This window comes from Chanodichthys erythropterus, chromosome 14 (genome assembly GCF_024489055.1).
Source record: "Chanodichthys erythropterus isolate Z2021 chromosome 14, ASM2448905v1, whole genome shotgun sequence".
Lineage (NCBI taxonomy): Eukaryota > Metazoa > Chordata > Actinopteri > Cypriniformes > Xenocyprididae > Chanodichthys > Chanodichthys erythropterus.
This window is the reverse complement of record NC_090234.1, coordinates 42,511,268-42,528,948: the sequence shown is the minus strand read 5'-3', so window position 1 is coordinate 42,528,948 and position 17,681 is coordinate 42,511,268. Positions and strand designations below refer to the sequence as shown.

Sequence of the window (17,681 nt, the reverse complement as noted above, 5' to 3'; positions counted from 1 at the left end):
GAACTCCGGGGAGCAGAGCAGTCGGGGGCAAAGGCAATTAGACGTAGCCTCGGCCATGCCTGTACCATAGCATCCAGCCCTAACGGAGCTGGAGGTATGAAGGAGAACCATAGGGACAGTGGGTCGATTCCTTGGTAGCAAACAGATCTACATCCCCTTTGCCAAACCTCTGCCAAATTTGCACCACTACTTCTGGGTGAGAAGTAATCTCCATGTTCCACACAGCAAGGGTACAAAGTCCTCTGCTCGTAACCCTTATTCTCCCCAGGGGGTTGCAAAATGGATGGAACCCCCTGCTCTTTAGTCACAACTGAAACAGACTCATGTGCAGGAGCCCCAAGGGTATGATCTTGGCAGCTGCTACCATAAGACCCAGAAGTCTTTAAAAATTGGCTGACAGATTTTTTTTGACCTAGCCTGAAGTTCTTCAGCGTGGTCAAAATAGAATCGACTTGAACAGGAGACAACTGTGTCTGGAGGTTGAATGCCATACCACCCCCAAAAAAGGTTGTCCTCTTACCTTTTTAAATGGGCGAGAATGACATCTCAATGTCGAATCACCAGCTCCTTCAACTTGAGCCAATCATTAATATAACTGATAACACTGATGCCCTGAAGTCACAGAGGAGACAGAGCTGCATTTATGCACTTCTTGAATGTTTGGGGTGATAAGGCTAGACCGAAGGGAAGTTCACGATACTGGTACACTTCGCCACAAAAAGCGAACCCGAGATGCTTCTTGTGTTGTGGCACAATCTCAACATGAAACTAGGTATCCTTCATATCTATCATATCTATCGTGACAAACCAATCCTCGAATGACATGATGGCTTTGAAATTTAGCATCTTGAACCTGAATGTCTTCAGAGTATAGTTCAAAGCCAGAAGTAAGGCATCATCCAGCTTACTTCTCATAACCACTTTTTTCTCATCTGGCCATTCTAATTTTCACTTGTCTACTACACTGTTAACCACTTACAAAAGTTTCTTGAATGCAAGAGGCTGTACTGTTGACGTTCGAGTGCCATTGAAAGTATCTGGGTCACCACCCAAATCCTTAGAACTATAGGTGACTGAAAGCTTCTGGATCCAGAAAGCAGTCCACGGATTCTGGCAAATTGAGCAAGAGTAAGGGCAGTGCCCATTTAAAACTCATCGACAAGATCCATCTGCTAACCCCATGATTTAAGCCACCACGCCACCTCGGCAGACGTGGGACCTGAACCACAGGGTGCAGAAACCTGACTCCCATTGCTTGTGAAGACAGACAGACGTGAGTGGAGATTCCTCAAAGTGAGATTCTCACAATGAGGGCAACTGGCCCCCTTGAGAGCAAAACAAAGGTTGTGCTTGTCATCCCTGGTAATATAATGAGGGCATGACAGAACAACACACAAAACAGTATTAAAAAAAAAAAACTTTTTTGTATTTTTTTTTAACTCATAGTCCTAACACAGAAAACAAGACTTCCCACACACACACAAACAAAAGAAAGGGAACTTAAAGGGTTAGTTCACCCAAAAATGAAAATGTTGTCATCATTTGCTTATTTTAAATGAAATTGGAGAGATTTCTCTACCTGTGTTGACAGCTATGCAACATTTTGATACTTTAAAAAGTTCATAATGAGATTGTAAAAATAATCCGTATGAATTGCACAGTTTAGACCAAATTCTCTGAAAAGACATGATCACTTTATATGCTGAACAGACTGAATTTAGGCTTTTATTCACATATAAACATTGATCAGCGAACATAAGCAGAAGCTCAACCATTCCTGTTTAATGTGTGAGGACAAACCTCATTGGTTCATGCAGATGTTCAAACCTGCTGCATAACATGCTAAAATGAACCTCACTGATTCTTGCACATCTATAGCAAGAATGCACAAGCTTCCATTTACCACAACTGGTGTGTGAGTTAATGACTGTTTATTTGTGAAATAATGACAGAATTTTCATTTTTGGGTGAACTATCCCTTTAAAGCCTCTCTTTTGTTGACAACGGATTTATAAATGATTCTCGTTACAAATTTGGGAATATGCATGGTGTGTGTTGCATTTTTTTTTAATGCATGCCTGAGACTGAAAAATGCACTGCTTATAAGTTAACTACGTATAAATTAACACAATGCCACACTCATTCTGAAAAGGCCAATTCACACTGCACCGGCAGACCAACACTTAGAGTCACCAGATTACAGCACATCGCTTCTCTCAGACATTGTAATTCCAATTCAGCAAAATTGATTTGGCGAAAAAAAATTTTTTAGCGAAAACAAGCTCCGACAGATGCCAACAAACTCCGACAGGGGTAACACACTGATCCGACAAAACCCGCCATCTTTGTTTAAAATAAATGCATTACATATGGAAAAATCACATCCCTGTTTTATATATATATATATATATATATATATATATATATATATATATATACACACACACACTGGGACTCAAGGCTAGATCAAAAGGGTGCTTCTACTAAATACTGAGCAAAGGGTCTGAATACTTAGGACCATGTGATATTTCAGTTTTTCTTTTTTAATAAATCTGCAAAAATGTCAACAATTCTGTGTTTTTCTGTCAATATGGGGTGCAGTGTGTACATTAATGAGGAAAAAAAAAGAACTTAAATGATTTTAGCAAATGGCTGCAATATAACAAAGAGTGAAAAATGTAAGGGGGTCTGAATACTTTCCGTACCCACCATGTGTGTTTGCTTTGAGGCCTTTATATATATATATATAGGGCCTCAAAGCAAACACACATGGTCTGAAGGCAACAAAAGAGGATTTCAAGAGGACTGACATAAATACAATCGGCTCTTAAGAGCAACATAATGATGGTGTTTTATCTAACTGTGTCCTCACATATGATGTAGTCTTTGCGTATTTTCTTAAGCCGTGCCTCCTTCTCTTGCTGGTGCTGGGAAAAGCTTGCTTCCAGTTGCTCCATCTTGACCTCCTCCTGCTTCTCCTCCCTCTGACGCAAGAGCTGCACCAGCAGGGTCAGTCGTGCCTCCTGCAGCCTAATAAAACACAAGTAAAACAAAAGTCATCACGTACATGTTTGTGCATTGCAGAAGCAAAGGAAGTACAGAAAGTTTCTTTACACTGTTGCTTAAGAAATAAGTTTACCCTGAAAAAGAACAGTAATATGGCACTCTTCTAAGTAATACAAAAGGAGATATTTAGAAAAATGTTTTTAGGGATTCAGTATGGACCATGCTTGCTTTTATGAAACTTATATGGTCCTTTTGTTGTCATTTTGGAAATTGACAAACCCCATCCCTATTCACTGTTATTATATGGAAGAGAATGCCCAGAATATTCTTTGAAAAAATCACATTTACATTGTGAGTTAATCATGACATTGTTTTTTGGCAAACTTTTTCTTCAGGTAGTGCTCACTTCTCTATCTCCTCTTCTCTAAAGGCCCACTCCTTCCTCTCCATCTCCTCCATCATTTTTCTCCTCTTGTCAAGCTGAGAGAGGTCATCCAGTGGGGGCAAAGTTGCCTCCCATGCTCTCTTCATTCTTGCCCTCATGATCATCTCCACTTCTGCCAGCCCTGCGGGCAGCCCACGGCCTGAAAAACAACCAGTGTTTGTTTTCAGACCAAGAACATTAATTTCTGTATAAAGATAACTATAACAATATTATGCTAGTGTTCTGTTCATTAAAAGATTGTTCTGCAGTTTTGTCCTCTGTTGCTTGGAATGAAACAAGTGATAGTCTTTTCTTCCCTATTGTGACATTTATCCAAGTGAAGCAGCTTCTCGAACAAGTAAAAATGTATGGCTGGACATGATTTTCTTTATCAGGAATTGGTTGGATTTGGATCATTGGATGGTTGTGGTTTGCTATTGGTGTGATCTCATGTGATTGACAAGTTGTCCCGCCCTCGCGCCAGTAAAAACATCATTAGAAAAGAGAAGTTATTTTGATTATAAGGTTAACAAGGCACATGAACTAAAAAAAAGAATGATGTGCACGTATAAATAAAAATTCCTTAAAAAACATAAAACAAAATAAGAATTATCTTCTGAATGGATGTCAATGTTTTTATCATTGATCAGCTGGAAAAATCATTCTGAAAATGAATCCAATGATATTGCTCCTGAAAATTCTCTAATTGTCATCTCATTGTCAACCTGAATAGGAGCTAGTGAGAGTCAGTATAATGCATCAAATAAATGTGACTATATTATATTTATGCGGTTTACCCCATGTGAGCGTGGCCAGTGTGAGCAACTCAGGGGAGGCTGTCCCAGGACGAACCACATGGTCTGGAGTGTAGGGGTCTGTCTGTGTCTCACTCTCCCGATAGTCAGTCTGAACTCCCACACTCCGCTGGAACGGAGTGGGGGGCCGTTTATCATCTCCATCAGGAGCAGTAAGGAGGTCAGATCTGTGAGGAAAAAGTTGAGTTAGTAGTTTAGAGACAGACTCATAGAAAGATAGAAAGAAAGTCAAATAATTGATATCACAGTATTGAATACAATAACTCAGATCAAGGCTGAAGTGACAAGCACTACATGACTTACTTTGACAAAGCAAATACAACATCAGGAGGAATCTGTTGAGCAAAAGGAATAAGAGGGCTGAGAGAAAGACAATGGGAGAAAAAAGGGAGAAGTGAAAGAGAAAATCATTATTCTTATTTATATGATTTAACTGTTCAAAGAATTCTAGCTAAATCAAAATGTTTAGCTGGTGTCACTCTCACTCATTTTTCTATGTGTTTTTTACCGTTTGAAAAACTTCCAGCGGTCCACTCCTGTCACATCAGCAGGGTTCAGTCTATTTATATGATCCCCAGACACAACCCTTACACAGATACAACAATATAAAGATTATTAATTCATATGCAATTACAGCATACACTGCCATTCAAAAATTGGGGTCAGTTGGAATTTTTATTTATTTATTTATTAAATTAAAAGGGGACCTAATATGCCATTTTTCAAACTTTTGAGTTTGTTTTTAGGGTCTACTAGAATTGGTTTTCATGCTTCATTTTCAAAAAACAAAAAAATATTTTTCAAATTTTACATTGTTGCAGCACCTCTCTTCCCAGTCTGTCAGTAATACTCTATTTAGTTCCTGGTCTCTGGTCAGAGTCACAGTCAGAGTCTCGCTTATGGGCTGAAGAGAACTCTGTAGTGGGCTCGTGGGCTGAGGAGAACTCTAAGGTGGATTCATGGGCTGGAGCCGCAGTGTGTGTGGCCCAGATACACACTAATGCTAGTGCGAATGGGGCACTGCAATGCTCTCTGGGATTGGAGCGAGCACTGTGTTCTGTGTTCATGGGCGCAGTGGTGGTCATTTTGGCTGAGGGCTCAGATTTGGCGGCCATTCAGGCTGAGGGCTGAGGTTTGGTGGCCATCTTGGCTGAGGGATCAGGCACGGCGGCCATGACAGAACAAGACTCTGGAATGGCGGCCATGACGGGACGAGACTCTAAAATGGTGGCCATGACGAGATGAGACTCTGGCTTGGTGGTCATGACGGGACGGGACGAGACTCTGGAATGGCGGCCATGACGGGACGAGACTCTGGGGCTGGCTATGTTGCATATTGGGGAACAAAGCTCTCAAGAAATCTGTAAATATAGCTAAAAAAAAACAGCCGCAGCCATGTAAAGACATGACGAGGTAAATTGGAAAACGCCAATACACACTACTACAAGCTAGTCAACACAACCACCTTTAAGTAAAATGTTGTTTCATCATGAAAGATATCAGTGTCTTACATAAATTAGGTGTTAACCCTTTAAAAATGTTATTGTTTTAAAGGGGTAGTTCAATCCAAAATGTCATAATTTACTCACCCTAAATGTCATTACAAACATGAATTACTTTTTTTCTGTGTAACATAAAAAAGAAAATAATTGGAGTCAAGGGTAGCCTAACCAAAATGGTTTGGTTGACAACATTCTTCAGAATATCTTCTTTTGTGTTTTACAGAAGAGAGAAAGTCATACAGGTTTGGAACGACATGAATGTGAGTAAATCATGACAGAATTTAATAGCATTAAATTTACTTAACGGCATGAAAATCAGTGCTTTATCGGTTTAACGTTTCTATGTGACAAAAGTGCTATATTCAAGTTTTTTAACTGCATTTGTAGTAAATTCAATAACATTAATCATTATTTGTTGCTGTTCTTGTTTTATTTATTAATTTATCTACTCAAATTCAAGGCCCTAACCCCAGCAAAAACATTCACAGGGGAACTCATGGGCCTCATGGGCTGGTGATGATGGCTGACAGAGTATAGGTGTGGATCAGGAGGGATGCTGGGAAATGTAGTGCTGAGAGAGTGACTGAGCTGGTGACTGAGAGTGGATGTGACAGATTGGTCAGCTGATTAAAGAAAGTTGAAAATTTAAATAAGCATAATAGGACCCCTTTAATACTTTTATTCATTAAGTTTGCAGTAAATTTATAAAAAGAGACAGTAATAACATAAAGATTGGAGTAAATGGAGTAATGGCTTCTGCCACCTTTTACATTTTAAAATAGACCTATATATTTTATATTGTAATAATATTTCACAATATTACTGTTTTACTGAATTTTTATTAGCCTTGGTGCAGAGCATAAGAGGACTCCTTTCAAAAGCATTAAAAAAAAAAAATCAAACCGGCCCCTAAGCATTTGAACAGTAGTGTATATAAATTGCAAGCAGTGCAAGAAAACAGATTTAAAATATCCCAAAAAGAATCCACAAACAATAAAGAAGAAATACTGTAACTCCAATAAATAAATAAAACAGCCAAATCATTTGGTGGAAAATTTGTTAGGGAAATGTGGTTAAAAAATGCAATATGTCACAAAATGTATTTTTTCCTTTTGATTTCAAAGGGTTAGTTCACTCAAAAATGCTGTCATTAATTACTCACCCTCATGTCGTTCCACATCGGAACACAAATTCAAATTTTTGATAAAATTGCCAGCAAGACAGTTAACACTTTCAGATGCCCAGAAAGCTACTAAAGACGTATTTCCGTCAGTCTTAGTACACAACGTAACTACAGAAGAGTCAAGTTTTAAATAGGAAAACTATCAAAACTCTTTGGTCATTTTGAGCAAGATGCTATTGGTCTCATCAGATTCAATGAACTATGCTAAGCTATGCTAAAAGTGGTACCCCCAGACCCGGAGATCAGCTGAATGGATTCGAAAATGGTAAAACTCAACTATTTAACTCTAGGAGAATTGGAAAATGAGCCTATTTTCATATTGCCTAGTGTTCCTTTAAGGTTGAACCACTGTAGTCACATTAACTGTTTTAAATCCGTCTTTAGTAGCTTTCTGGGCATTGAAAGTGTTAATTGTCTTGCTTGCAATGCAGGCCTCTCTTAAGCTGACCTCACACTAGAGGAGTTTTTATATCCTAACCGAATATGAAATCTGGTTGCAGCACACACATAAGGAGAATCTTTACAGATTTTATTCTCACAACTCTCAAACATGCACACACTACAAGTTTTGAAATTTGTAGCACAGCACACACTACAGGATATTATTAAGATTATCATACCCAGAAGAGCACCTCACATGATTTAATTGGGACGCGGATGTAAACATATTTGTCATTGACATAAACAGGTATGTTTACATTTGCTAGCAGCTTTCTACACTCACCCGGTATGTTCAAAACCATAGTGATTTCCTCTCAGCTTTTCTCTTTGTCCGTACGGTTGTGTCATGTTTTTGAAGACGTGTTATTCAAGGAGTTGTGTTGTTGCAACACTTCAACGCACAGTTCCACCATCTCCACTGTCCAACAGACTTATATAGCAGCTGGTTTCGCAGTCGCAATTTCAAAAGCGCTCTCTTCTCTCATTGGCTGTTGTTAAAGTACTGACGTAATCTTCCCGATTTAAAATCCTAAATATCAAACATGTTTGATATGTTCAGGGCGGCCCCAATTTGTGTGAGAGCAGATCGGGAGGTGCAAGATTCAATCTTATCATTACCAGAAAATCTGCGGCGAACATCGGAGCCGATCAAGGTCCTCGACAAGATTTTTTCTCCGATTCTCAGGAGGAGAAAATCTGGCATAAATCGGCCTAAAACTCCTGTAGTGTGAGCCAGGCTTTAGCCGTCGGATTTCATCAAAAATAGCTTGATTTGTGTTCCAAAGATGAACGAAGATCTTACGGGTGTGGAAGGACATAAGGGTGAGTAATAAATGACAGAATTTTCATTTTTGGGTGAACTAACCCTTTAAGGTGAAATGTGTCCTAGGCATGTTTTGGGGTGTTTTACCCATCTATTATAATATTTACAAAGTACTATTGTCTTAAAATGGTGTTCAGAGTGGGGATCTGGTGAATTTTACCCTGTCAGTTGCTGCAGGGCCTGCCTCCTCTGCTCAGCGTAGCCCCGCCAACGCCGGTCAATGAATGCAGGCACAGGATCAGTGGATTCAAGGCGTAATGTATAACGGGGGTGGTGTGGAAGATTACTAAACATGGAGTCAAACTCTGGGACCTTCCGCTAATAGAAAAAAAAAAAAATTATTTGGACTCTTAAAGGGACACATCACAGGTCATATCATTTTTTTTAGCACACTTATGTTTTTTGCACAACACCAGTCAGTTTTATGACCATTTTCCACTCTTTCTCTGACCCTTAGAATGAAACAGAGAGCAGAAGTAGCAGAAGTACAGAACAAGTTCACTTTCAGTAAATTTATTTTTTTTAGGAAGGATGTTTAGTTCTGAAAGTTACAGAATGTTTTGTTACAGAATGTTCAAGGTTTCTGATGTATTAAGAATGAAGCAAAAATGTGAATGTTATTTCAGATTTCCTAAGTAAACAGTCATTCTCAATGAACTACAATTAGAGCTTAGCAAATCTTGTAAGCTCTTTACGTTCATGCGTGCCATTAATACCAAATACATTTTAATGTGTTCCCTAATCCATGCTTACAATCTTGACGATATTATGCAGAGCATGAGAAAAAGAGAACTTAGAGAAGAAGAGTCATAGGAATTTGGCCAGAGTTCCCTATATAGAAATCATAATGTGATAATGACTGGCTGTACATTATCCTGAACGCTTAAAGCTGCAGTAGGTAACTTTTGTAAAAATGTATTTTTTACATATTTGTTAAACCTGTCATTATGTCCTGACAGTAGAATATGAGAAGGATAATCTGTGAAAAAAATCAAGCTCTTCTGGTCCTATTGCCATTAGCAGAAATGCACCGCTTCTGGTAAGAAACAGTCACTCAGAGCCAGGAGGAGTGTCTTAGCAGTGTCAATTAAGCTTGCGTGCGCGCTGATCACACTCCTCTCATGCACAGCGTGTACAGGCGTTCAAATTCAAGATTACCGGTGTGCTGCAGCTTTGCTTATGCCGGACAAACAATCCAAACTGCCAATTCCTCGAGTGGCACCTGCTCATAAAATAAAGACGGGTAAACGGAAAAAGACAGATGACGATGACAAAAAAGCCAAAAAGAAAGAATTAGATAGAGCCTGAAATAAAACGAGGGTAAATATCGGAGCGGCTTTTTCGAGGTGGAGGGAGCTACGTGTCCTGAAAGGATTAAAAACAGATGCAGAGTTAGCCACATTTCTGCTTGACAAGTAAGTATCCCTGCTTGATTTGTTTCATTTTTTAAGAACTACACAACTAAGATAATTTAAAAACAGGCCTGCCCGTCCCCCGCCTGATGCTCCCCGCACACCACGGCTTCCTCTTCTCCCCGCCCGTTGACTCCTCGAAGTCGCTATGGGTGTGAATTCCTCGCCGGAGCCCACTGACTCAGTGTCAAAACTCTAGCCGCATAACATACAGATAAAATGTCACGCACTGTGCAAAGCAACTATTGAAACCTACTAATTCACTGGCTTGTCATGTTGCTGAAATAATGTACTAGCAAACCTTATTTAGCATTACATATCGATAGAATAATTACTTGCATACTGTAACGTTAGTTACCATTATATTATCTTACTAGCTATTTATTACTTATAGCAATAGTGCAACGTCATATAGTTACATTACATGTATTGCAAAATACGTAATGTTTTGAGGACCAAGTTTGTAGTCAAAGTATGGGCAGGCCATAGTCAATGTAAATCATATTGTTGATGTTTCGTCCGTACCAGTGAATGTGCCATAACTGTTTATCTGCCGTCATCGGTGGCCCTGCTTGCTTACTAGCCTGCGCGTTCACGGCAGGCTCCGTTGTGATGGGGGAGGAGCTGTGGAGGGAGGGCTGTAGCGCAGCATAGAGCAAGGGGGAGTGACCTGTAAGTTGTGCTTGTTCAAATTTTCAGGCTAAGTCAACATTTTCTAAAAACTCCCTACTGCAGCTTTAATACAAGACAAATAAGTAAATAAGTAAATAAAAAGTATAATAAATAAGTAAATATCTGGACCTGGAATATTGATTTTAGTTAATTTGAGAAATTGTGTAAGAAGAAAGCGACATAAACTAGCACAGTATAGGAAACTGGCTGCCAGGGACAAATGCAGCCTACTGTTTAGTGGCCATTATATTTAATTATGTGACCACATAATAATGTTGCGATTGATTGACCAATCAGGTATTGTATCAGAAGTCAAGTATTCTCTTGTCAAGTATTCCAGAGAGACCTGTAATAACTCAAAATAACCACTTCAGTCTCTGCAGGGTCTTCCATTTTTTTCATTTATTTCGATAACCTAAAATAATTCAGCAGTTCAGACTTGCAGCATTTTACCACTTTGCCAACCTAACAGAATTTTGCTCTTTTTTTTATACAACAATTTATCCTGTTCCATTTATCATATTTATTCTAATGATAATTAAAGAGTTAGTTCACCCAAAAATGAAAATTCTGTCATTTATTACTTACCTTCATGCCGTTCCACACCCGTAAGACCTTCTTCGGAACACAAATTAAGATATTTTTGTTGAAATCTGATGGCTCAGTGAGGCCTGCATAGCCAGCAGTGACATTTCCTCTCTCAAAATCCATAAAGGTATTAAAAACATATTTAAATCAGCTCATGTGAGTACAGTGGTTCTATATTAATATTATAAAGCGACGAGAATATTTTTGGTGCTTCAAAAAAATAAATAAATAAATAACGACTTATTTAGTGATGGCCGATTTCAAAACACTGCTTCAGGAAGCTTCGGAGCATTATGAATCAGCGTATCGAATCATGATTCGGATCGTGTGTCAAACCGCCAAACTGCTGAAATCACGTGACTTTGGCGCTCCGAATCGCTGATTCGACACAAAAGATTTATAACGCTCTGAAGCTTCCTGAAGCAGTGTTTTGAAATCGGCCATCACTAAATAAGTTATTTTGGGGGTTTTTTGGTGCGCCAAAAATATTTTCGTCTCTTTATAACAATAATATTGAACCACTGTACTCTCATGAATGGATTTAAATATGTTTTTAGTACATTAATGGATCTTGAGAGAGGAAATGTCATTGCTCCCTATGCAGGCCTCACTGAGCCATCGTATTTCGACAAAAATATCTCAATTTGCACTCTGAAGATTAACAAAGGTCTTATCAGTGTGGAATGGCATGAATGGGAGTAATAAATTACATTGTTTTCAGTTTTGGGTGAACTAACCCTTTAACTAATGCTATTGTTATTTAATAAGTGCACTAATGTCAATTTAAAAGTTTTACTTTAAAAAACATTTTGAAATAATTTTTTTAATAATCATTGTTATGCTTTAAAGAAGTACACTTATTTTGATGTGTTGACAATAAAGCACATGTACAACTTGATAATTTTAACTATAGTGTTTTTCAATATTAAAGTTAATTGCAGTTTCATCATTACAAATGTATAATTACATATATAGAGGGTATTTAAAAACAAGTTATTCAAGTTTCAATAGAATTGAAGTATGTTTTCACCATAAATGTTAGTCAGTAACGTACATTCGACACTTTATTTCAAAGGTAACAGAAATAAATATGAAATTACATGTAGCCTACTTCATGTAGCCTACTTCACTGAGTTGGTTGGGGGAAAAAGGGGCTCTAAAGATCAGCTCGGAGTTAATATAAGTTTAAACTATACTACATTTTCTTTTACATTATCTTTTTTTATCCTACTGTCTCATCTTACCAGTCGATCCAGTGAGGCCTGCGCTCGGAGGTTTTCCCTGGCGTGATCCACATCAGTTGACAATGTATATACTGGATCTAAAAACAAGCACCGTCATCCACAGTTCAACTTTTTATGACAAACGGCGCAATACTCTCTAATAATAGCCATATCTATTATATTCTAAAATATATTTATATTTTTTTTATATTTTTTTATATATATATTTTTTTTTTTCTAATTCAGACGTGACTCACCGTACAAATAATCATATGTCCTTTGTTGTCTGAAGCCTCTTCTGCCCTCATTTTTCTTCTGAAATGCGCGTGTGACAGAGACGCTCATGTCTGCTTGTGTGTGTTTATTTGTTAAGAGATTTTTGGTAATGGTCACCATGGAGATCGTAAACATCACGTCACTGCCGCTAAACACCGCTAGGGGGCAGTCGATACAAACCCACCACGACATATTCATGTCAAAACCCTAGTATGTAAATAACTGTTTGTTGTTTTTCCGGTCTGATGAATGATGAACTCCTTTTTATTCATTCGATGGACGCTTTATATAGACACTTGGATGTAGACTTGAACTATTGGAGTCCAACTGTACTGTTATCATGCACTTACAGAGATACTGGAAGGTAAATTGAATAGGCTATCCCACTCTTAAATGGTATTCGCTGCCTTTTGAGTTCCTAGTAAAGATCATGACCATTGCCTTACTGAACAATATCAATTTAAAGTTGTTAGATCATTTAACATTATTTAATGATGATTATAAAAATATTTGGAAATATTTTTTACAGCATTTTAAACTTAAAATTACAAACTATCAAAATTTTCTATATCCCATTTTCATAGGGTACAACGGGGCTAAAGGCACACCTTAAGAAAAATTGTGCTTTTCACTACTCTCAAAGTATATGATTGCAGGAAAAATATATATGTTTGTATTGGACATTGATGGAGCAACATATTTTGTGTGAAAAAAAAAAAAAAATCATAAAGTGGTCAATTTTGTTTAAAAATCTTATAAATGTGTGAGGTGGTGAGGGGGGCCACACATGGGGTAAAAGGCACACAGTATTGATACTAATACTTTTAGCTATCAAAATAGCTAAAAGTATTTGTAGCTAAAATAATGTGTTTTTAATAATGACTAGAATAACTTTAGCAAAGTTTGTACTATTTTCTGTTTATTTTGATAAATAAAATAATTAATATTTGTTCAGTAAATATATTGTCATTAAATAGACCTATGTGATATATATATATATATATATATATATATATATATATATATATATATATATATATATATATATATATATATATATATATGTATATATGAAATATAAAAATAGATTTTAAAAATACAGAAACAAAATTATTTTAAAAAGTAAAGATTCTTAAAGCATTGAAGGAGATCCCATAATAGCCTATTTAATATAGATTTACAGTAGTAACAATAAATGATATGATTAGCCTAATATATTTTAAAATATGATTGTTTCATTATAAATATGGGTATTATTTCAAAGATGGATACCCAATTTGATGATATTTGCTATGTGAATCTAACTATGTCATGTCAAGAAATGGAAAAGTCAGCCAGCTATTCATTATCATGTTAATTATTGTGCCTTTTGCCCCAACAGCAGGGGCGCTTTTTACCCCAAATACCATACTTTTACATACTCTTCCGTTATGGAAAAACTGCTGCTTGAATTACCTTGGACAAAACTGAAAATCATTAAGAAGACCTTTGTCTGAAAATACAAACATTAATGGATTCTTATTTGTTATTTAAAGGGTTAGTTCACCCAAAAATGAAAATAATGTCATTTATTACTCACCCTCATGCCGTTCCACACCCGTAAGACCTTCATTAATCTTCGGAACACAAAGTAATATATTTTAGTTGAAATCCAATGGCTCAGTGAGGCCTTCATATGGAGTAATGTCACTTCCTCTGTCAAGATCCATAAAGGTACTAAAACACATTTAAATTAGTTTATGTGAGTACAGTTGTTCAAAATTAATATTATAAATATTTTTGGTGCGCCAAAAAACAAAAAAACGACTTATTTAGTGATGACCGATTTCAAAAACACTGCTTCAGGAAGCATCGAAGCGTTATGAATCAGTGTATCGAATCATGAATAGGATCGCGATTCAAACCCGCCAAACGGCTGAAATCACGTGACTTTGGCGCTCCGAACTGCAGATTCGACACACTGATTCACTGTGCTCCGATGCTTCCTGAAGCAGTGTTTTGAAATCGGCCATCACTAAATAAATCGTTATTTTGTTTTTTTTGGCGCACCAAAAATATTCTCGTCGCATTATAATTTTAATATTAAACGACTGTATGCATATGAACTGATTTAGATGTTTTTAGTACCTTTATGGATCTTGACAGAGGGAGTGACATTACTCCCTAAGAAGGCCTCACGGAGCCATCGGATTTGAACTAAAATATCTTAATTTGTGTTCCGAAGATTAATGAAGGTCTTACGGGTGTGGAACAGCATGAGGGTGAGTAATAAATGACAGAATTTTCATTTTTGGGTGAACTAACCCTTTAAATCAACAACATTTTTAAAAACATGAAATATTAGATCAAACTATCTCAGAATCAACTTTGCGTTGCTGCCCGCGATCGCGTCAAGGATCAGACAAATTTGCATGTACATTTTGAAAAACTTGTTTAGGAAAGTGCTGCGGCAAGTTTTTGTGTCATCTAGTGGTTTAGAAGAAAATAAAATAAAAGGTGCCTTTTGCCCCACGGCGCCTTTAGCCCCTTTGTACCCTAATATACAATGGTTGGACAATGAAACTGAAACACTGGCCATTATAGTGTTGGAGAGTTTATGACTGTATATATGCACGGCCTCGTGGCCAATCTTCACTGATTTGATATTCCATTAGTAAGAACGATTGAATCATCAGAGCAATAGCACAGCTGTACATAAAATATTGCAATACACACAACATAATGCAAGACATATCAGAGTTCAAAAGAGACAAAATGTTGGTGCGTGTCTCTCTGGCTCATCTGTGACCAGGACAGCAAGTCTTTGTGGTGTATCCAGAGCCACAGTAACCAGGGTAATGCTGGCTTACCACCATGTAGAACGAGCAGTCGATGCAAGAGGAAGCTGTCTGTAAGGGATGTCCAGGTACTAATCGGGATTGTATCCAAGAACCTTAAAATGACAGCTGCTCAACTCACTGCAGAATTAAAGGGTTAGTTCGCCCAAAAATGAAAATTCTGTCATTTATTACTTCCCTTCATCCCGTTCCACACCCGTAAGACCTTCGTTCATCTTCGGAACACAAATTGAGATATTTTTGTTGAAATCCGATGGCTCTGTGAGCCTTGCATAGGGAGCAATGACATTTCCTCTCTCAAGATCTATAAAGGTACTAAAAACATATTTAAATCAGTTCATGTTAGTGTTGTCAAAAGTACCGACTTCGGTACCTAGTCGGTACTGAAATTTAAAAAATGTGATGCTTTGAGCGCTGTTGAGTGGATTCGTAAACATCTCTGATTGGCCGTTGTTTTTACGGCTCATCGGATATGTCTGTGATAGGCTTCAATGATCAATGCTGTAAAATAGTCATCAATTAATCTTTTCACTAAGCGCTTACACATATACACACGGGAGTGTTTGAAAGCAGGCGTCTATCGCGGATCGGTCCACTGTTAGACACCTGCTTTCAATCGCTCGTGCTCCCACTTTCAAAACACTTTCAAATTCAAACACTTCCGTGTGCTTTCAAATGCTCCCATGCGTTGATCATTGTAGCCAATCACAGGCATATCTGATGAGCGCGTCAACACAATGGCCAATCAGAGATGTTTAAGAAAGCGCTCAACAGCTCTCAAAGCGTCACATTTTTAAAATTTCAGTACCGATAGGTACCGAAGTAGGTACTTTTGACAACACTAGTTCATGTGAGTACAGTGGTTCAATATTAATATTATAAAGCGACAAGAATATTTTTGGTGTGCCAAAAAAAAAAACAACTAAATAACGACTTACATAGTGATGGCCAATTTCAAAACACTGCTTCAGGAAGCTTCGGAGCATAATGAATCAGTGTGTCGAATCCGCAGTTTGGAGCTCCAAAGTCACGTGATTTCAGCAGTTTGGCGGTTTGACACGCGATCTGAATCATGATTTGCTTCCTGAAGTAGTATTTTGAAATCAGCCATCACTCGAATGTAAGGTTTTTTTTTTTTTTGGCACACCAAAAATATTCTCGTTGTTTTGTAATAATGAACCACTGTACTCCCATGAACTGATTTAAATATGTTTTTAGTACATTAATGGATCTTGAGAGAGGAAATGTCATTGCTGGCTATGGAGGCCTCACTGAGCCATTGGATTTAAACCAAAATATCGGAAAGATTAACGAAGGTCTTACCGGTGTGGAACGGCACAAGGGTGAGTAATTAATGACAGAATTTTCACTTTTGGGTGAACTAACCTTTTAATGCACACCTTGACTCTCCTGTTTCAACCAAAAATGTTCGTCAGGAGCTCCACAGGGTCAATATTCATGGCTGGGCTGCTATAGCCAATCCTTTGGTCACATGTGCCAATGCCAAATGTCAGTTTCATTGATGCCAACAGTGCAAATCTTTGGCTGTAGACAATGTGAAACGTAATGTTCTATGATGAGTCCGTCTTTCTCACATCCGTTGGAGTTACGGTGTGAAGAAGCCCCAAAGAGGCTTAACACTGTTGCTGCCCAGAGTGAAGAACAAAGGTGGATCAGTGATGGTTTGGACTGAAATATTCCCTACTGTGCTTAATGGCCGCATCACTGCCAAGGACTACCGAACCATTCTGGAGGACCATGTGCACCTAATGGTTCAAACATTGTGCCCTCAAGTGGATGCTGTGTATCAGAATGATAATGCACCAATACACACAGCGTGACTGAATGGTTTGATGAACATGAAAGAGAAGTAGAACATCTCACATGGCCTGCACAGTCACCAGATCTGAGTATTGCTGAGCCACTTTGGGGGAATTTTGGAGGAGCAAGTCAAAAAAACGTTTTTCTCCACCAGCATCACATAGTGACCTGCCGCTGTTCTGGAAGAGGAATGGCTCAGAATCCCACTGTGAAGGACGTGTATCTGTCATTCCCAAGATGAATTGATGCTGTATTGGCCACAAAAGGAGGGCTTACACCAAACTAACAAATTACTGTGGTCTAAAACCAGACGCCCAAAGAGGGGTAATACATCAGTCTTAAAAAAAAAACAGAGCTTGCAATGCCAGTTGCTTGTCAACAGAGGTTGCCAAAACTCATTGAAACCATTTTGTAATTTGAACTCAAATGTCCCTTTTTCTTTTACTTGTGTAGCCTATTAATAGCTTGTAGGGCTGTCAAATCGATTTATCACTATTAGTCACATCTAACATAAAAGTTTGTGTTTATAATATATGTGTGTGTATGTTGGGGGCTGGGGGGTTGGGTCATATACACACAGAATAATCTCGATAAATCGATTTGACAGCACTAATATACATTTATGTTTCATGCCCAGAGGAAACTTTTATTACTCAGA

The 17,681-nt window shown here is 37.9% G+C and overlaps 1 protein-coding gene across 4 annotated transcripts in view; it reads right to left on the bottom strand.

The window, feature by feature from the left end:
• Positions 1 to 12,781, bottom strand: part of cfap91 (cilia and flagella associated protein 91) — a 34,103-nt gene extending 21,322 nt beyond the window's left edge. For all 4 annotated transcript variants that reach the window (XR_010897155.1, XM_067410455.1, XM_067410456.1 and 1 more), the window contains exons 1-8: positions 12,347 to 12,781; positions 12,111 to 12,187; positions 8,355 to 8,512; positions 4,754 to 4,831; positions 4,549 to 4,605; positions 4,228 to 4,412; positions 3,413 to 3,590; positions 2,873 to 3,030 (exon numbers count right to left, since the gene is read on the bottom strand). Coding sequence is in view for 3 of the 4 variants with exons in the window: in XM_067410455.1 (XP_067266556.1) it covers positions 2,873 to 3,030; positions 3,413 to 3,590; positions 4,228 to 4,412; positions 4,549 to 4,605; positions 4,754 to 4,831; positions 8,355 to 8,512; positions 12,111 to 12,187; positions 12,347 to 12,563 (1,108 nt within the window). In the remaining variant the exon portion in view is untranslated. The remainder of the gene's footprint in view (positions 1 to 2,872; positions 3,031 to 3,412; positions 3,591 to 4,227; positions 4,413 to 4,548; positions 4,606 to 4,753; positions 4,832 to 8,354; positions 8,513 to 12,110; positions 12,188 to 12,346) is intronic.
• Between the last annotated feature and the right edge of the window lie 4,900 nt (positions 12,782 to 17,681).